The sequence below is a fragment of the Hypanus sabinus genome, chromosome 7, assembly GCF_030144855.1.
Source record: "Hypanus sabinus isolate sHypSab1 chromosome 7, sHypSab1.hap1, whole genome shotgun sequence".
Taxonomy (NCBI): domain Eukaryota; kingdom Metazoa; phylum Chordata; class Chondrichthyes; order Myliobatiformes; family Dasyatidae; genus Hypanus; species Hypanus sabinus.
The window spans coordinates 63,194,684-63,216,750 of record NC_082712.1 but is presented as its reverse complement, the minus strand read 5'-3'; the positions used below and the strand labels follow the sequence as shown (position 1 = coordinate 63,216,750).

The 22,067-nt window shown below is 43.1% G+C and overlaps 1 protein-coding gene across 1 annotated transcript in view; it reads left to right on the top strand.

Moving 5' to 3' along the window:
• The window catches only part of LOC132396851 (protein shortage in chiasmata 1 ortholog), a 145,144-nt gene extending 123,407 nt beyond the window's left edge, over positions 1–21,737 (top strand). The window contains exons 21-22 of the mRNA XM_059974832.1: positions 3,385–4,561; positions 21,244–21,737. Coding sequence (XP_059830815.1) covers positions 3,385–4,561; positions 21,244–21,344 — 1,278 coding nt within the window. The 3' untranslated portion in view covers positions 21,345–21,737. The remainder of the gene's footprint in view (positions 1–3,384; positions 4,562–21,243) is intronic.
• The last annotated feature ends 330 nt before the right edge of the window (positions 21,738–22,067 follow it).

Below are 22,067 nucleotides of genomic sequence, written 5' to 3'. Positions count from 1 at the left end.
AGCATTGCTCCTTGAAGATTCCTGGACACTACAGAGGCTAGTCCTCACGATGGAGCTGACTAAGTTTACAATGCTCTGCAGCTTACTGTTTACGCTGACCTCTTCTGTTTATGCTGGATGATGGAATTGGTAGATTTGTGGCCAAGTTTACAGATGATACAAAGATAGGTGCAGGGGCTGGTAGTGTTGAGGAAGCAGGGAGGATGCAGAAGGACTTGGACAGATTAGGAGAACAGGACAAGTGGCCAATGGAATACAGTGTCAGGAAATGTATGGTCATGCACTTTGGTAGAAGGAGTAAAAGCATATACTTTTCTAAACAGAGAGAAAATTCAAACATCTGAGGTGCATAGGAACTTGGGAGTCCTCGTGCAGTGGTGAGAAAGGCAAATGAAATATTAGCATTCACTTTAAAAGAACTAAAATATAAACGAGGATATAATGGTGAGGTTTTATAAGGCACTGGCAAGGTCTCACTTCGAGTATTGTGAGCAGTTTTGGCCCCTTATTTAAGACAGGGTGTTTATGACATTGGAGAGGGATCAAGGGAGGTTCACAAAAATGATTCCGGGATCGAAAGGGTTATCATATGAAGAGTGTTTGATGGCTCTTGGTCTATACTCGCTGGAATTTAGAAGAATAAAGGGGGTAGAATCTCATTGTAACATCAAATGTTGAAAAGCCTAGATAGAGTGGATGTGGAGAGGATGTTTCCTATAGAGGGGCAGTCTAGGACCAGAGGGCTGAATCTCAGAACAGAGGGGTGTACATTTTGAATGGAGATGAGAAAGAATTTCTTTAGCCAAGGGTTGGTGAATGTGGGGAATTTGTTGCCACAGGTAGCTGTGGAAGCCACACTATTGAGTGTATTTAAGGCAGAGTTTGATAAATTCTTGATCAGTCACGGCGTGAAAGGTTACAGGGAGAAGGCTGGAGAATGGGGTTGAGAGGGAAATGGATCAGCAATGATCTAATGACAGAGCAGATTCAATGGGCCAAATGGTCTAATTCTGCTCCAATGTCATTGATAATGTTAGATGTTACAGGCCCTTTCCCCTTGTTTGTTGGCATAGCAGATGGCAAGGTAGCTGTGTGGCCTCAGTTGTAGCAACTACTAGGTCTCAAGCCGTGGGCTTGCCTGCTGCTGCAGTCCAGGAGAGGAGACACCGGAGGTGGTGAAGCACAAAATCCATGCTCGATTGGGGGCTGGCATCACCCCACAATGCTGCCCTCCAGTGTTTGATCAGTGGAATGGCAAGCTGGATTGTGTGTGTGCTTTTGTCTGCAGATTGGCAGGAACTGCACCATCAGTTTGCAGGACATGGCACTCAGGGACCTGGGCTATATTTTTTTCATGACTGTATGTTTGCTTGCTGTCTTGAATACTGTGTACTCTTTGGCCCTAGAGGAATGCTGTTTTGTTTGGCTGTATTCCTGTATGGTTGAATAATAATTCAACTTGAACTTCAACTTATGGTCCTATGACATATAATGGCATTACCATTGCCAAATCCTTCAACATCAGCAGTGAAGAGGCAGACATTATTAACTAGAAATTATTGTTAAATTTATGGATCTGTTTGGTTGCCCTTAGCAAAGCTGTACTTAAACTGCTGCAGTACTTCTGATGGTATTCCCACACTGCTGTGAGAAGAGCATTCAGGACTACGTTGCACCCAGTAAGAATGACAATGGGTCAATATATTAAAGTAAAGAATTCCAGTTTAGATTGCTGTGTGACTTGGAGTGGAACCTACAGGTGATGGTGTTCCCAAATGGCTGCTGCTTGTATTAGTCTTAATAGGAGAGATTATATGATTGGGAGAAGCTGTCCAGGTAGCCTTGACAATGCACACTACTCCCACGGTGCTCCAGTGATGTAGATAAATGGTATGGTGGATGAGGTACCAATCAAGCAAGTTATATTGTGGATTTGCTTTGAAGCTTTTAAATGTTGTTGAAGCTGAACATAGCCAGGCAAGTGAGGAGCATATCACACAGAAGATTTGGCAGGTACAGGAAATCCAGAGTAACATCAGCTTTATTCCAGAGGAATAAAGAGACAGTGTTTCAGGACGAGTCTCAATGAAGGGTCTTGGCCCAAAACATTGGCTCTTTATTCCCCTCCATAAATGCTACGAGATCTGCTAAATTCCTCCAGCATTTGTGTGTTACACATTGAACTCTTTAGTTTTGCATTGTGGATAGTGGAAAGAATTTGGAATATGATGAGTCACCCAGTACAGGACAACCAGCCTCTAACATGCTCTTGTAGCCACAGTATTTGAAATATTTCCATCTGAGTTTCTGGTCAATTGTGTTTACCAGGATGTAAATAGGAATGACTTAGCAAAGTAATGCCATTGGATGTCAGAGTTAGATAGTTAGACTCATTGAAATTAGAGATCGTCACTGCCTGCCACATGTGTAATGCAAATGTTTGAAGCCTATATTTGAATGTTATCTGGTCTGTTGCATGCAGGAATCAGCTACTTTGAGGAGTTGTGAAGGAATTGAATATTGTGCACTTACCATTAACATCCCAGGTCTGTGCTTATGATGGAAGGAAAGTCATTGGGGAAGCAGCCAAAATGGTTAGGCCTAGAATTCTATCTTGAGGCTACAAGAGTAATTTAAAATCTGGATATTCTGCAGAGGTTAGGTTATTCTCCACAAAATATCCATCACCATTTTAAACATTTGCTTAGTCCGTTGTGGTTGCAGGGCTTACTATCTACATAATACACTGCTGCAATTAACCAAGATTTCCTCGCAACCCTGTAACCTCTACCACCTAGATCACAAAAGATATTTAATAGAATTTTCTCCCAAAGAACATTGTGAGAGTACCATTCCACAGAGATAACAATTGTTCAAAGAGACACCCATGGAGACTTCCTTGAGCCCAAGGCGGATAGGGAGAAAATATAGGCCTGCAATGTCCGTGGCCTATGAATGAATTTAAAATGTTTGGAACTTGCAGCATTGTACACGTACAATACCTTACTGCAGCCTATAATAGCTTGGCAGTTTTGATGTTTTATTTTACAAGCATGAACTATTAGGGGGTATGATAAGTGCTGTTAATACTAATACTCAAAGTATTCCTTATTTTTCAGAAAAATAATCTTCCTATAGAAAGAGTCAAGATTATTGAAATTACATAGGCTATTTTTTGATGCTTGTGATCTTTTACTATTTTGAATATAACATGTTTTTGAAAATATAATCATACTAAATTTTAAATTAAAATATATGAATAGTACTATTACAAAACCAATGAAAGACCACAAAGCATATATTGTGATTATGGTTTAATTTTATATTTTAATTTCATGATACCCATTCTTTGTTGAGTTTTTGTAATGACAATTGTTATTCTAGCTTTTCAGTGAGATTACTGCATTACATCATCTTAGCTCATCCCAGGAAACAAGAAAATCTTCTGAACAAAATGTGTTATGCTTTAGCTCTTCCACATCTGAAATGGCTAACCATCAGTTTTACCCAGACAATGAAATGGTGAAGAATATCTACTCCACCAAAGAGAGTCCTAAAGAATCAGAAGGTCTGAAAATGACTAGTATTCATGGAGCAAGGGATCTGTGGAAATCTGGTAACATTTCCTTGGATGCACCACCTCTGAACTTAAGTCCAGTTTTCAAAGCCAGCACAACTACCAAGTCACCAAGCTACTGGTTGAATAACTGCAGGCAGTCAGAAAGCAGGGAAATGTCAGTAAACCTGGTGAGTGAGGAAGTTGACCTATATCATTGTTTTGAAAATTTGCAAAATAATGATGAGGTAGAACACACAAACTGTGCCAGCTCTAGGAACATTCTTCCACTTGCAAGCACTCATCAGTTAGGTTCGCTGAGCAATAAATTATTTGATCCACTGAGTCATTTAGTATCAGAGAATAACTCAAATCTTGTGGATACTGACATTTATTTTAAAAAGACTGGTGTACCTCCAGTGGATTGTATTTACATGGGTGGGTACACACAGATGGCAGAAAACAAGTTTGAGAAAAGTCTACAAGATACAGGCAATAATTCACAGTATGGCTTCTTTTCTCAGCAAGATATGGGTGTTCTTCCCCATGGGTTGAATGGCAAGTCTAATAACTTTGTAACAACGCATAAGGAATTGACCGAGACTTATCATCCCATGAGCTCTAATCATGTTTTCCCATTCTCATCTAAAAAACATTTGGATGATTCGTTTTACACATTCAATGAACCTTTCTGTCACCAGAACAGAGCTAAAGGGACTAACCATGAACAGTTGCCAAGTGGTAGACCTGAATTTACAGATCATGACTCGCTTAGTTTTGACAAACCTGACATTTGTAACAATGTTTATTTTCACCATAAAGTAAATGATTTTTTCAATGATATTGGGGAAGAGCATACCTTCAATCAAGAATCTGTTAGAAAAGGACAGAAAAGACAGTACATAGCAACAACTATGAATGAATGGACAAGGTCTCTTTCTAATAGTATGGAAGAATCTTTTTCAGATACTGAAGCATTTTTTCCACATTCAGCAAGTTCACCAGGTAACTACTCATTTACGTTTATGCCAGATGCTAACTTTGATGTACTCTTTAAAGCAAAATGTGACTATCTTTAAAAAAAAACATTACTTTTAATTTTCCTTTCATTTTTATCATTAACTGAAATTTCTATATCTTTAAAGTTTTAACCAAAATGAGAAAGCTTCATGGAATATTCATAGAGCTATTTCATAGCTCTAAGCAGGTGGTAGTGTAGTGGCATCAGCACTGGACTTCAAGGCAGATGGTCCTGAGTTCAAACCCAGGCTGAGCAGCAGCAGTGTCTGCGCGGAAGGAAGGCCTGGCAATCTACTGCCTTATCTTCCCATGAAAACCCAATGGTTCACAATAGGGTCCATATTATTATTCCATAATGTCATGAAGAGCTGGACTTGACTTAACAACTGAACAACAACAACGTCTAATGAGCCTAATACAAAGTACAGTGCAGTTGAGGCCCTTTGGCCCTACTCCGTTCCCTCGTACACAGCCCTTAATCCATTTTTCTTATATCCACATACCTACAGTATCTAAGAATTGTGTCTCTATTGTGTCAGTCTCTATCACCACTCCTGGACATCCAGGCACACATCATTCTGTGGCTTCAAAGTTCAAAAACTAAAATTTATTATCAGTGTACATACATATCACCACATAACAATCCTAGGATTCTTTTTCCTACAGGCAAACTTAACGAATCTGTAGAACAGAAGTCAACGCACAACAAATTGTGCAAATACAAATATAAATAAATAGCAATAACTAATGAGTATGACATAAAAGAACATAAAATAACAAGATAAATACTCCTTAAAGTGAGACCACCAATTGTAGAAACACTAGAAATAGCATGAGTGTAGTTTTTCCCTTTTCTTCAAAAGGCTGATAGTTGAGGGGTAGTAACTGTTCTTGAACCTGGTGGTACGAGTCCTAAGGCACTTGTACCTTCTACCTGATGGCAGCAGCAAGAAAAGAGCAAGGCTTAATACTTAATATAAGAAATATTTTTTTCAAGACATGCCTCTTGATGCACCATCAATAACTCTCAGAGACGTGAGGCCAGATTTAGGCTTTTATTCGCTGGAAGAGAGCAGTCAGCAGCAAGAGACCACCATACAACATCCTGGAGACTGAGGGAGGAGCAGTGCTTCCAATCGCCTTTATACAGGGGTCTGTGGGAGGAGCCACAGGAGCAGTCAGCGGGGGGGGGGGGGGGGGGGCATGTCCGACAGATATATGTAGTTCACCACACCTCCGAACAGAAAATTTGACATAGATAGGTCACCAGAAATGGTCTCATGTATGAACCAGTTATTAGACTCTGAATTCAGTCTTAGCAAATATATTTATAAGTATTCTGAACAGTGCGGCAAGATCCAGTTGGAATTGTTCCATATTAAAATAAGTTCTGTATTTCCATATGTCACCTATCATTCTTCCAAATTTCCAAGCTATCCTTCTTTAACAAAGGCATATCAAAAAAATCACCGTTCAACAGGCCCACTGCAATGCTATCAAAGGCTTGGCTTACTCCCAGGACTGTCCTGCATTGTTTTCAAGTAAGATAGCTTTTAAAATTCATTTCAATAACTTTAATCTGTTTTGTGATGTGGCCCTAGACTTCACACCTGCGAAGTAATGATATTTTATTTTCCATGGATAAGTGAGGAATGTTTGTTCTTAATTAAATGTTCATATAAATGGAAAATAGATGATGGAGACAGGAGGTCATCAATGGCCTAAGCTCCACTGGGAGCTAAGAGTCCACGAAGAAGAATAAATTAAAAATTATTATATTGAAAAATTATATGAAAAATTATTATATTGAAATATTATTATATTGAATAATCCTATTGAGTTAATGCTGGCTGCTTTTGATGTAGGGCAGATTATTACAATAACTTCACAAACTATAATGTCCTATGACAAAGTAATAAATTATAAATAAGTTGTGTTTAGTTTTTTTCTTTAAAGGTATGAAAGCTTTGTAGTTTTAAAAAAAATCCAGTTTAACCTGTACATGACTTGAAATCAAATCGTTAAAAGTGCATGCAAATCTCAAATTGAACGGAGAAATATGAGCAATGTGATTAATAGAATCAGCAAAGAAAGTCACAGAATAGGGGGCAATCCATTGTGCAGAGACCTAACAAGAATCATACAGCAAGATCCCTCCTTATATCCCTTAGATTTCACTTTATATTTAATGTAATTAAGGATGCATCCGAAGAGCTTTAAATGTAAAATGGTTCTACCTCAGACAGTGAGTTCCAGACCCAATCGACTAAAGGTTTAGCCCCCTAATGGTTTCATAATTTTCTTGTTCTTGCATAATAAATAAGGATATTGGAGATTCTCTATTATTATGTTTACAAATGCAGATCTGTAAATACATCTTTGACAATAACAGTCTTTTTATGATTAGATTGAGAGTATGAATACAACTGGGGAACCGTGGACTTATTAAAGATAGACAGACATAATAATGATTAAAAGCAAGGTGATGGGAAGTTTATTAAATGTATGTTTCTCAAAGGAGATGAACATAAAATATGAGTGCTAAAAAGAAATTAAAAATTAATCCATGAAAAGAACATGCATTTTCACAGTAAAAATAAATGTTAATAAAGAAATTAATAAGTCTTAAGACAGATAAAATCTCCTGGTGATTTTGCTACAAGAGAATTAGGGCACTATAAATCAAAAAGATTGTAACAGCTTTAGTTCTCATCGTAAGGAGCTTTGTTGTTCAGAAATCGTCAAAATAGATTTGAAAAATTGCTAATAGCTCTCTAATGGTCAAGAAGAGTCAGAGGAAGAAATTAGAGAACGCATCTTGTTGGTAGTGGGGAAATTAGTAGATTGTACCATTAAGAAAAGAATGGCTAAGTATTTGTGTAAATTTGAGCTGAACCAGAGTGGCTTTAATAAAAGAATCCATGTGTCTAATTTAGTTAAATGTTTTGAAGATGTGCATGATAAAATAGAAGAGGGGTGATTGGTGCTTTCCATGTGGCCTTTTGATTAAGCTCCACAAAAGATTTTTGAAATTTATTTTCTCAGGAAATGGGTATTACCGGCAAAGCCAAAATTTATTATTCATCCTTATTTCCATTGAAAAGTTAGTGGTGAGCCACTGATAACTCCCCAGTTCTAAACTTCTCTGCCATGGGAAACTCCTTCCCTAAATCCACCTTGTCAATCCCTGTAAGAACTGAAAATTAAATTACAAAATTAAATTTATTATCAATGACAAATGTTGTGAAATAGTTGTTTTGTTGCAACAGTACAGTGCAATACATAAAATATGCTATAAATTACAACAAAAATATATTTTATAAAGTGATATAAGCGGTACAAATTGAGAGCAAGAATAGTGAGGTAATGTTCATGAGTTCAGTGATTGTTCATAAATTTAGCAAAGTGGAAGAAGCTATTCCCAAATTGTTAAGTGTCTTCAGACTCGTGTCCCTCCTCTCAGATGGTAGTAATGAGAAGTGGGCGAACCTTGGGTGGCATGTGTCCATAATATTGGATGCCACTTTTTTGAGGCATTGCCTTTTGAAGCTGTCCTTGATGGTGGGGAGGTTAAGGCCAGTGACGGAGATGGCTGAGTTTACAGCCTTCCTCAGTTTTTTCCAATCCTGTGCAGTGGCCCCTCCATACCAGACAGTAATGCATCCAGTTAGAATGCTCTGTATGGTACATCTGTAGACATTTACTGAAGTCTTTGGTGATATACCGAATCTTCTCAAACTACTGATGGATTACAGCTGCTAGCATGCCTCCTTCATGATTGAATCAATGTGTTGGGCCCAGGCCAGATTCTTAGAGATGTTGATACCCAGGAATTTGAAATGTTCGCAGTTTCCACTGCTGACCCTGCAATGAGGATTGGTATATGTGTTCCTTCAACTTCTCCTTCCTGAAGTCCACAATCAATTCACTGGTCTTACTGACATTGAGTGTGAGGTTGTTATTGTGATACCACTCAACCAGCCGATCTGTCTCGCTCTTCTGCACCTCCTCATTACCATTTGCAATTCTGCCAACAGTGTATGTGTCATCAGTGAACTTATAGACATTATTCATACTGTGTCTAGCCACACAATCATGTACACAGAGTAGAGCAGTGGGTTAGGCATGCATCCTTGAGTTTCACCTGAGTTAATTGTCAGAAAGGAGGATATTGTGACAACCCACTTCCTAGCGCACTCGAACCAGCTCACAAATAGCCAGCGCGCCGGCACAAAGGCCAGGTCCGCAACAAAGGGAAAAAGTCTGTAGGGGTTTTTGAGTACGTGTCCCTTACAGCATCCGCGCCCGGGGAGGGTGGGATGAGGGAGGCTTTAAAGCAAGGCTGTGAAGTTCGAATAAAGTCATCTTTAATTGCAGTTTACCGACTCCGTGGCGTTACTTTAGCGCTGCATGTAGCACACCGCTACAATTGGTGACCCCAACGGTCCAAACGATTTTTGGACCGGAGATGACCGACGCCGCATCTGTTCATGCGGTTTCGTTGAAACTGCCAAGCTTCTGGACGCTGCAACCTCACCTATGGTTCCAGCAAGCAGAAGCCCAATTCCACGTTCAGCAGATAACCTCAGAGGACACTCGTTACTACTACATGATGAGCTCCCTCGACCAGGACACAGTGGCCCAGGTTGCGGAGTTCATACAGTCTCCCCCAGCGGACGGCAAGTACAGGGAATTCAAAGTCCTGCTCATAAGGACTTTCAGACTCTCACGGCGTGAGCGAGCTGCCTGTTTACTGCACCTGGATGGCTTGGGAGACAGACCTCCATCAGCTTTAATGAATGAGATGTTGTCTCTGGCCGGCGGATTCACACCCTGCCTCATGTTTGAGCAGGCATTCCTGGAGCAGCTGCCCGAGGACATACGCCTGCTGCTGTCCAACGCGGATTTTAGTGACCCTCGGAAGGTGGCAGCCCAGGCAGGCTTGCTGTGGAACGCCAAGAAGGTGAGTGGGGTACCCATTGCACAGATCACCAGGCCACGCTCCCAGCAGCAAACCAGTCCAGGCCCGGCTGCAGAGCCTGCTAACCCCAGAGGCAGGGGTGGGGAGCCCAACAAACAATGGTGTTTCTACCACCAGCGGTGGGGCACAGAAACCCGCTGTTGTTGCCCGCCCTGCCAGTTCCCGGAAAACGCCAGGGCCAGCTGCCGTTGATGGCTATGGTGGCTGGCCATTGGGATAGCCTCCTGTATGTGTGGGACCAGTGGTCGGGATGCCGTTTTTTGGTCGACACTGGTGCCGAGATCAGCGTCTTACCTCCAACGAGTTATGACACCCGCAACAGGGCACCGGGTCCCCCCCGAGGGCTGTGAACGGCAGCACAGTAAGGACCTATGGCACCCGTACGGTGCAGCTACAGTTCAGCTCCAGCCAGTTCACATGGGACTTCACACTGGCCGCCGTAGCCCAACCGCTTCTGGGTGCGGATTTTTTGCAGGCTCACAGCCTACAGGTCGACCTGCCCAGGAAGAGACTGGTCCACGCCGAGACCTTTCAGATGTTCTCCCTGGGTGCAGCCCAGTTGCCAACCCCTCACCTCGGCTCCATCACGCTGTCCGACGATGACTTCACCAGGGTCCTGGCAGATTTCCCATCAGTTCTGGCACCGCAGTTCACGGCAGCCATGCCCCGACACGGCGTACAGCACCACATCCCGACCCAGGTACCACCTCTCCACGCCCGTGCTCGGCGGCTTCCCCCAGACAAGCTCCGACTGGTGAAGGAGGAGTTCAAGAGGATGAAGGAATTGGGGATCATCCGGCGGTCCGACAGCCCATGGGCCTCCCCCCTGCACATGGTGCCCAAAGCGACGGGGGGCTGGAGACCATGCAGCGACTACCGCAGGCTGGACGAGGTTACCACACTGGACCGCTACCCTGTGCCACACATTCAGGACTTTGCAGCAAACCTGCACGGCGCACGGATCTTCTCCAAGATAGACCTCGTCCGAGGATACCATCAAATCCTGATGCATCCGGACGATGTCCCCAAAACGGCTCTCATCACCCCGTTCGGCCTTTTCGAGTTCCAACGCATGCCGTTTGGCCTGAAGAATGCCACACAGACGTTCCAGCGGTTAATGGACGCGGTGGGACGCGACCTGGACTTTGCTTTCATCTAATTGGACGACATCCTCATAGCCAACAACAGTCGTCAGGAGCATCTGTCCCACCTCTGTCAACTCTATGCCCGACTGAGTGAATACGGTCTAACAATCAACTTGGCCAAATGCCAGTTCGGGCTCAACACCATTGACTTCCTGGGCCACAGGATTACTAAAGACGGGGCAACCCCTCTGCCCACTAAGGTAGATGCGGTCCGCCATTTCCCCCGACCCACCACGATCAAAGGCCTTCAGGAGTTTGTAGGTATGGTCAATTTCTACCACTGCTTCCTCCCTTCAGCTGCCCGAATCATGTGCACCCTGTTCACCCTGATGTCGGGTCCAGGCAAGGACATTACCTGGGACGAGGGATCCGCCGCCGCTTTCATTCAAATGAAGTAAGCCTTGGCGAATGCCGCGATTCTAGTGCACCCCAGAATGGACATCCCTACCGCCCTCACAGTGGCCGCATTTAACACGGCAGTTGGTGGGGTACTGGAGCAGCTTATCGCAGGTCGCTGGCAACCCCTGGCGTTTTCAGCAAACACCTGCAGCCACCCGAGCTCAAATACAGAGCTTTCGACCGGGAACTGTTGGCACTATACCTGGCAATCCGGCATTTCAGGTACTTCTTAGAAGGTCGGCCCTTCACCGCGTTCACGGACCACAAACCGCTTACCTTTACGTTCACGAAGGTGTCCGATCCCTGGTCATCCCGCCAGCAGCGCCATCTGTCCTACATCTCTGAATACACGACAGATGTCCGGCATGTCTTGGGTAAGGACAATGTCATGGCGGATGCGCTCTCTCGCCCTAACATTCATGCCCTTTCCCAAGGAGTAGACTTTGAGGCGCTGGCAGAGGCGCAGCAGGCAGACGAGGAGAACCACAGTCTCTGGTTTGCAGCTCCAGGACCTCCCTGTAGGCCCAGGTGAGAGAACCCTACTCTGTGACGTCGCCACTGGCCAGCCCCATCCCGTCGTCCCGGCACCTTGGCAGCGACGCGTTTTCAACTCCATTCATAACTGGGCGCACCCCTCCATCCGGACGGTTGTCCGGATGGTCTCCAGCAGGTTTGTTTGGCACGGACAGGTCAGTGAATGGGCCAGAACATGCATGCACTGCCAGATGGCCAAGGTGCAGCGGCACACCAAAGCTCTGCCACAGCAGTTCCACCCCACCCACCGGCGTTTCGACCACATGTGGATATTGTGGGCCCCCTGCCAGTGTCGCGCAGAGCGCGGCACCTCCTCACTATTGTGGACCGGTTCACAAGACGGCCAGAGCCGATTCCGCTCACCGACACCACCTCCGAATCTTGCGCCCGGGCACTGATCGTCACCTGGGTGTCCCACTTTGGTGTACCGGCCCACATTACCTCCGACAGAGGCACCCAGTTCACCTCCAGCCTGTGGTCAGCTTTGGACAGCCTTTTGGGGACTCAGATGCACCACACCACTGCCTACCACCCACAGTCGAACGGACTAGTGGAGCGTTTCCACCGTCACCTAAAGTCGGCTCTCATGGCCCGCCTGCGAGGAGCTAACTGGGCAGACGAGCTTCCCTGGGTCCTACTTGACATCCACACGGCGCCCAAAGATGATCTGCACGCCTTGTCGGCTGAGTTGGTGTACGGCGCACCCCTGGTCGTCCCCGGGGAGTTCATACCAGCCCCAAGGGGGCATGAGGAAGAACCCGCAGCAGTCCTGGGCAGACTACGTGAGAGGCTCGGTGACCTGGCCCCCATACCCACTTTGCAGCATGGGCAGAGCCCGACCTGCATACCCAAAGACCTGCAGAACTGTAAGTTTGTGTTTGTATTGTTACGTATCCCGTAACTGGATAACTTACCAGCAAAGATAGAGAGGTCTGTTGAAGTCTGTTGTCACTATTTTCAAACGTTTTTATTTATAAAGGGACACAAAAGTAGGGTTAATACATACATTCAGATAGTGCACATCGTCAACATTCAATCTAAAGCGCGGGTATAGTAATAATCATCATTAAGAAGTGAGCTCTGCTGGTGTCTAGGGGTTAATAGATTGTCCGTTGGAAAATATAAAAGTCACTCTGAAAGTCTGCAGGCCTCAGCCCTTTTAAAATCGCTGGGTTTTGCGTGGGGCGACTGAGAGAGAGAGATTGGGGGAGAAGAGAAAGAACTTGCCGAGTCTCGATGAATCTTCCGTGAAATCGGGGGAGCGTTGGTTTCCTCTCCCCGATGGTAGTTAAAAGCGGTTTTCTGTGATTCCAGCCACAGATTCCGATCCCGGAATCTAACGCACGTGGCTTCCTTCAGAATGGCTTCCCGCTGCTGCGGGAACACTCTCGTGTCTTCTGGGTGCGTCTGAGGGGCTGTCCCCCTGAGACTCTCCTTTATACTTCCTCACTGGGTCGCAGGTGTCAATCAGGTTGGGATGATGCAATCTCTCTCTCAACCAGCCCACCTTGCCCGAGGGCTTTTCACGTGGTCTCCATGAGACAATAGTTGCTGGCATCTTATTCTGTATCCCTGGTGGGACGTGCAATTTTTCACATTTCTCTCTCTCTCTCACTTCCTGGGTCTACTGACCCCCCCCCCCCCTCAATGGGTGCTCTTGCGATTCTCACAAAGGAGGGGGCCAGGATCATAACAGTATGAAGGGGTGAGCATCGGCCACCGCTGCAACGGCTCTACGAGGGGCCGTTTACGGTGCTCAGGAACAACGGGTTCACATTCATGCTGGACGTTGGGGGAGAGAGGAGGTTTTCACGGTGGACTGACTCAAACAGGCCCATGTGGACCTGGTGCAATTGGTCGAGTTTCCGGCACCGCGGCGCAGAGGCCTACCTCCCAAACCGTGTCTGGCCCAGACTGTGGACATTGGGGGGGTGTATCACCGGTTCTGGGGGGGGGGGTTATGTGGCGACCCACTTCCTAGCGCACTCGAACCAGCTCACAAATAACCAGCACGCCGGCACAAAGGCCAGGTCCGCAACAAAGGGAAAAAGCCTGCGGGGGTTTGTGAGTACGTGTCCCTTACAGCATCCGCACCCGGGGAGGGCGGGATGAGGGAGGCTTTAAAGCAAGGTTGTGAAGTTCGAATAAAATCATCTTTAATTGCAGTTTACAGACTCCGTGTCGTTATTTTAGCACTGCGTGCAGCACACCGCTACAATATGTTATTTACTGTAGATCCACACTGACTGTGGTCTCTTGCTGAGGAAGCCAAGGATCCAGTTGCAGAGGAAGTACAGAGGCCCAAGTTTTGAAGTGTATTGGTTAGTATTGAGGAGGTGATTGTGTTGAATGGTGAGCTGTAATCAATAAGTATCAGCCTAATATTAGGTATTGCTGTTGTTCAAGTGGTCCAGGACTGAGATAGTCTCTCATTCTTACAAACTCCTTCCTAAAACTCCTTAACGCATCCCTGATGGATCCCATTTTTTTTTCTACCTGTTATGGTTACAGATATGGACTATAAATTCTGGCTATTTACCCTTCTACCCCAGTGATATCCTTTACCACAACACCAGGGTATATATCAATATATCACCATCCTGGATTCATATATGCAACCATAGTAATGCCTATTGTCCCCTACCAATACAGACCCTGAGAACTAGAGTTTAATAATTAGGTTTCAAACTCAGAGCGAGAGCTGTCAATCTCCTGTTTCTTCATTTTTTTGATATTGCCAGACATACAGTACATGCTAATGTCAAACTTAATAGTGGCTTTGAACGGTGATGTCCATACTATGCAAACACATATTTAAATTTCATACTTTGCATTTAAGAAACCACAATGCTGCCTTATGAAAATATTTCACAGCTCATTATTTACAGCAGACAATGTTGCTCAGAGTCTGTGGTTAAGACACATGTAATGTTATTGGAAGCTTAGAATTTTAGAATTTTCTAAATTTTTGAATTTTTAGGGTAGAGTTTTAGGGTAGAATGTCCAATATTAACCACTAGCTGTATATTCAAGGGGGTTCATTGATTTCCTGGCAGATAAAAAGATTCATAAGATCATAAGACCTAGGAGCAGAATTAGGCCCGTTTGGCCCATCAAGTCTGTCTGCAATTCCATCATGGCTGATTTATTATCCATTTCAACCCCATTCTCTGCCTTTTCCGATAACCCTTGACACTCTGATTAATACAAAAAAAAACTATCAACCTCCACCTTAAATATATCCAATAGTTTGCCTGCACGGCAGTCTGTAACTAAGAATTCCACAGATTCACCACCCTCTGGCTAAAGAAATTTCACCTCATCTCTGTTCTAAATGCATGTTCCTCAATTCTGAGGCTGCATCTACTGGTCCTAGACTCTCCCCACTATAGGGAACATCCTTTCCACATTCACTCTATCCTGTTTTTTTTCAATATTCAATAGGTTTCAATGAGATCCAACCTCTCGTTCTTCGAAACTCCAGTGAGTACAGGCCCAGAGCCATCAAATGCTCTTCTTATGTTAATCCTTTAATTCTTGGAATCATTTTCGTGAACCTTCTCTGGGCTCTCTCCAATGGCAGTACATCCATTCTTAGATAAGGAACCCAAAACTGCTCACAATACACCAAGCACAGTTGGAGCAATGCCTTAAAGCCTCAGCATTACATCCTTGCTTTTGTACTCTAGCCCTCTCAAAATTAATGCTAACATTGCATTTGCCTTCCTTATCACCAACTCAGCTGCAAGTTAGCCTTTAGAGAATCTTGTATGAGGGCACCAAAGTCCCTCTAAGCCTCTGATTTTTGTTTTTCCCCATTTACAAAACTGTCTATGCCTTTATTCCTTCTGCCAAAGTGCATGAACATACATTCCTTAGACTATATTCCATCTGCCACTTCTTTGCCCATTCCCCCAATCTATTTAAGTCCTTCAACAGACCCCCTGCTTCCTCAACACTACCTGTCCTTCCACCTTTCTTTGTATCATCTGCAAACATAGCCACAAGCCATCAATTCCTTCATCTAAATCATTAATGTATAATGTGAAACGAAGCAGTCCCAACACCAACCCCTGGAGTACACCACTAACTGCCGGCACCCAACCAGGAAGGGCCCCCTTTATTCCCACTGTTTGCCTTCTGCCAGTCAGCCAATCTTCAATCCATTCTAATACCTTTCCCATAAGACCATTGGTTATTAACGGTTAGAGCATTGGCTGATTGGTAGGAGGCAGCGAGTGGGAATAAAAGGATCCTTTTCTGGTTGGCTGCAAATGACTTGTGGTATTCTACAGTGGTTGGAGTTGGGACTACTTTTTACCCTGTATATAAATGGTTTAGATGATGGAATAGATGGTTTTGTTGTCAAGTTTGTAGATGATACGAAGTTTGGTGGAGGAGCAGATAGTGTTGAGGAAACAGGTAGGATGCAGAAGGACATAGACAGATTAGGAGAATGGGAAAGAAAGTGGCAAATGAAATACAATGTTGGAAAATGACCATGCACTTTGACAGTAGAAATAAACGTGTGGACTATTTACTAAAAAGGGAGAAAATCCAAGAATCTGAGATGCACAGGGACTTAAGAGTCCTTGTGCAGAACACCCTAAAGGTTAACTTGCAGGTTGAGTCAGTGGTGAGGAAGGCAAATGCCATGTTAGTATTGTTACGTACCCTGTAACTGGGTCACTTACCAGCAAAGATAGAGAGGTCCATTGAAGTCTGATGGTACTATTTTAACAGTATTTATTGGTAAAAATACACAAAAATAATATCAATGCAAACATATAGATACTATACATCGTCAATACTAGATCAAAAAGGTGCGGGTATAACAATAATCAATAATAAATAGCTCTATCGTTGTCTAGGGGATAATGTATTGTCCGATGGAAATATAAAAGTCACTTTAGTTCATTCAGGCTGCAGCCTTTGGTTGGAGTCAAGAGAGAGAGATTTTGGAACTTGCCGGAGTTTCCTTTTTTATGATGTCGATCCTTCGAAATGTCGTTGGTGTCCTTTTCCTTTTAGCTAAGCTGTTCTTCCGTGGTCAGTCCCGCCAATCCCAGGCAATGGGAGAGGACGCACGTGGGCCCCACCGGCTGTCGCTATTAAACACTGTCACGGGATTTCTAGTGTTTCTCCTGGTGCGTCTAAAGGGGTTGTTCCCCAGATCCTCTTTTATCCTTACTCACGGGGTCTCAGATGTCAATCAGGTTGGGATGGTGCCATCCCTCAACCTGCCCACTTTGGTCATTCCCTGAGGGCTTCAATGAATAGTACAGCACTCAATACACAATTCCGTCTCCCAGAGACAATGGCCGTTATCCGTGGCTTTGTCTTTTGGAGGCCCAGGACACATTTCAACCCTTGAGGATCCTGCGTGTCTCTCTCATTTCCTGGGTCCCAGACCCGAATTAATAACGATCTTGCGATTCTCAAAAAGGAGGGGGCTACTTTGTACCCTTCGGCCCCTCAGATTTGTGGCTCATTCATAACAGTATTCATTTCACAAGGTCTGGAATTCAAGAGCAAGGATGTAATGCTGAGGCTTTATAAGGCACTGGTGAGGTCTCAACTTGAGTATTGTGTACAATTTTGGGCCCCTCATCTTAGAAAAGATGTGCTGGCATTGGAGAGGATCCAGAGGAGGTTCACGGGGATGATTCCAGGAATGAAAGGGTTATCATACGAGGTATGTTTGATGGGTCTGGGTCTATATTCACTGGAAATCAGGATCAGGGTGGATCTAATTGAAGCCTTTTGAATGTTGAAAGATCTAGACAGAGTAGATTTGGTAAGGATGTTTCCCATGGTGGGAGAGTCCAGGACAAGAGGGCACACCCTCAGGATAGAAAGGCACCCTTTCAAAACAGAGATGCGGAGAAATTTCTTTAGCCAAAGGGAAGTGAATTTGTGGAATTCGTTGCCACATGCAGCTGTGAAGGCCAGGTTGTTGGGTGTATTTAAGGCAGAGATTGATAGACATGGCATCAAAGGTTACAGGAAGAAGGCTGGGAACTGGGATTGAGGAGGAGGAGGTAGAAAAAAGGATCAGCCATGATTGAATGGCGGAACAGACTTGATGGGCCAGATGGCCCAATTCTGCTCCTATGTCTTATGGTCTTATTTTGTTAAGTAGCCTCATGTGTGGGACCTTGTCAAAGGCCTTCTGAAATCCAAGTAATAACATCCACTGACTCTCCTTTGCCTATCCTGCCTGTTATTTCCTCAAAGAATTCCAACAGATTTGTCAGGCAACATTTCCCCTCAAAGAAACCATGCTGACTCTGACCTTTTTATCATGTGCCTCAAAGTACCTCAGAACCTCATCCTTAATAACAGACTCCAGCATCTTCCCAACCACTTCAGTCTGCACTGGCTGCCTAGTCCTTTCCCCTCTCCTGATAGTCACTCAAGGACTTGTCTCCTGCAACTTAGGGGCAACGACCTCCCTGTAACTCCTATCTATCACCTCTTCATTTTCCTGTACAAGCCAAAGGTCATTGAGCTACCACTCCAGTTCTTTAACACAGTCTCTAAGGAACTGCAGATGTAGTTGTCAGGGAGACAGGAAATCTCTTAAATTTCCCACATCTCACACAAGGAACATACCACTACCTCTGGATCCATTCTCAGCGCACTAGCTATATACTACCATAAATTTTCTTACTCCCTTACTTACTTAGAACCTTGGCCTGTGCTTGCCCAAGCCTGTTCTTGCTTAAACCTGTTGAGCCAAAGCCAGACCTCGTTAACAAAGCTCCACTCATACAATGGCTGCTCTGTTTACACCTCCTTTCTTTTTATTGGCCCCATGCTGATTGTCATCCAAAGAGAAAAAAAGCTGAAAGACACTCTTTTAAAACCTCGCACTGCATCACCAACGAATGACCCGTCATGCTGATTGTCATTTCAGAACTCATTGAATTACTCTGTTCCTTCTTATTAAGTAGCAATAAGGACAGTTTTATTGGAAATAAAAAAGAATTTTAAATCTTTAAAGAGATTATATCTATCCACTCAACTATCTGTCCAAATCTGTTAGAAAATCTTGAAAACCACATCTGGAGCTCACCTATTATCACTTGAGAAATTCAGCCCACAATTCAAAGCTGATGAAAAGATTTGTCTAACAATGGGCACAGGATTTGCTCCTGCATTATGCTGTTCTCTGTTCTAAGTTTGAAGTAAAAATAGCCAGTCAAGATCTAGACTTTTGAGAAATTGACTGTGAATATTAAAGGCATTCAAGATTACATAAAATAGAGACCTAGTCATAATGATAAAACAGTAGAATATTTATTTCCATGCACCAATCTTACTGGGAATGAAAAGCAATTTCCATTACAAAACAAAAAAAACACGAATTTTATTCCGTGCTTATATACTGTATAATTGTTAGTTCAAAGTACTTCTGCAAAATATTGATCTTCATTAATCAAGTCCTATGCTATAAATGTTATGATGTCTATTCTATTTTTACAGTCTGATAGATTTAGGAATAGAAAATATTTGGCACATGTCATATTTTTGATAGCACATTGAAAAAATAAATAATTTTGAAGCAACCAAGATTAAAGACTTTTGGCAGTGTGGAGGATCAGTGAGATCTTGGGGTCCGCGTCCATAGGACTCTCAAAGCTGCTGCACAGGTTGACTCTGTGGTTAAGAAGGCGTATGGTGTGTTGGCCTTCATCAATCATGGGATTGAGTTCAAGAGCCCTGAGGTAATGTTGCAGCTATATAAAACCTTAGTTAGACCCCACATGGAGTACTGTGTTCAGTTCTGGTCACCCCTTTACAGGAAGGATGTGGATACTAAAGAGAAAGTGCAGAGGAGATTTACACCGAATTTATTTTTATTTAGCGATACAGCGCAGAGTAGACTCTTCCAGCCCTTTGAGCCATACCACCTCAGCAACCTCACAACCCCCCAATTAATCCTAAACTAATCACGGGACGATTTACAGTGACCAGTTAAGCAACCTGGTATGTCTTTGGACTGTGAGAGGAAACCACAGCACCGAGGGAAAACCCATGCATTCCACGGGGAGGATGTACAGAAACTCTTTACAGAACAATGCCAGAATGCAACTCCAAACTCTGGAACACCTCAAGCTGTTAAATGATAGAGAACAAAGTTAGATTGTTAATGTAAAATCAAATCTGGCTTTTTGACTGGGTAAGAGGGAACCCAAAGATTTTTATACTTACAGTAAATGTAAGAGGGTAGCTAGGAAGAGGGCAAGAACACTAAGGAGGAAATTTATGCCTGGCATCAGAAGAAATGGGTGAGGTATTAACTGTGAGCCTTGGATTGAAGGAAGTGGAGTCTAGTGACATCAAGGAGGTATATGCTGATATTTGATGGCATATTGAAATGAAGGGGAAGATGTTAGGTCTTTAGAAAAGTATTGAGGTGATGATGAGAGGCATTGATCGCGTGGATAGTCAGAGGCTTTTTCCCAGGGCTGAAATGGCTGCCACAGGAGGACACAGGTTTAAGGTGCTGGGTAGGTACAGAGATGTCAGGGGTAAGTTTTTTTTACTCAGAGTGGTGAGTGCATGGAATGGGCTGCCAGCAACGGTGGTGGAGGCTGATACGATAGGGTCTTTTAAGAAGCTTTTAGACAGGTACATGGAGCTTAGTAGAATAGAAGGCCTAGAAATTTCTAAGGTAGGAATGTGTTTGGCACAGTTTTGTGGGCCTGTATTGTGCTGTAGGTTTTCTATGTTTCTAAGTGCCTTGGGCCTGATGGCATCTATCTCAACTTATTGAGAAAGGTATGTATAAAGTAAATGGAAAGACTTCTAGAAGTAAGCATGTAGAGTTGTATCTTGGCAACACAAGTAGATAATATGATAAGATAGGGCATACACCATATTTGCTTTTATTGGCTGGGGCATTGAAAACAAAAGTGGGAAGTTATGTTGCAGCTGTATAAAATTTTGATTAGGCCATATGTAGAGTATTGTGTTTAGTTCTGTTCATGTATTACAGGATGCATGTGGAGGCTTTGCAGCAGATGCAAAAGTTCACAAGAAAGCTGCTTGGATTAAAATGTGTTAGCTATAAGAAGTTGGACAAACTTGGATAATTTCCTCTGGCACATCGGCCTGAGAGATTATGCAGTGCATACACAGGGTAGCTGTTCAGAACATTTTTCCTAGATTGGCAATGCTTTAAAGTGAGAGGAGGGAAGCTGAAAGGGGAAAGGATAATTGCAAAACAAGTTTTGTTTTTACACAGGGTGTAAAATGTCTGGAACAGCCTTCCAGGAGAGGTGGTGAAAGTAGGTATGATAGTAACATTTAAGGGGCATTTAGAGATGCACATAAACAGGCAAGGAATAAGGACCATCTTCAGTTAGATGGGACCAGTTTTAATTGGCGTCATAGTTAGCACCGATATTTTGGGCTGTACTGTTCTATGTTCTAATTGCTGCAAGTGAATGAGGGGTTACTGGTGTATTTAAGGTGTAGACTGGTTGTGAACTTTTTACTTTGTAATAGATTAATATCAGTGCTGAAGTGCAGAGTAACCATTTATGTTTTGGTACCATTTGGCATAATTTTCAGCCCTGTTTTGTTTTTCCAATTATTAGAATTGAAATGCAGAATTCTACCAGAAGTGAAGAAAAGAAGACTTGCAATTGAAAAAGTTCCTGGAAGAACTGATGGGCAGACTCGCCTCAGATTCTTTTAGAACAATTTTTAAAAACTTCAGTTTTGATTTGATTAATTTAAATGTGATGGTTATGCAGTGTAAATTGAGAGTTAACCAACAAAATGTATGCTAAAGTGTTTATCTGTTAAAATATTAAATTAACTTTGAAAGGTATGTTGAAACTTTTCATGATATTTATCATTTTTATTAATTGTATTGAACATTGTTGAAGTTTTACAATTGATATGTAAGCAAATGTCATATGAATTATAATCTTGCATGATTGTACTACTTTCCTACCATTGTGAAGCATTGCCAATTCCTTTAAACAGGTTGATGTTGCTTTGTGGAGATTTGTGATATATATGATTATATGATATATATGTACAATGTCTGAAATACATCTTATGGAAATGTTTGTTTGATGATGAACTTCAATAAAAAAATAAATTACAAAAAAGAAAAATGCCATTCAAATCTCCTCCCTCATGATCAAGTCCTTTTCCTCTACATAAATGAAAAATGTTCTGCAAAATTAGAATGAAGGACTTACCCTGTATTTCACAATCATTATTCTCTCTAACAGTCATTAGAACTAGACTGGTTCCAGTGTAAGGAATTATTTATTGCTATATGCTTCCCCAGCATTTCTCAGACTATCTATACATTGTTTTTCTTCCTTTCGGTTCTTGAACAGTATAGCTCCATGTCTGCATTTTGGTTACTATGATCTAAGGTAGTGTTTGAAAAATACTAATATAA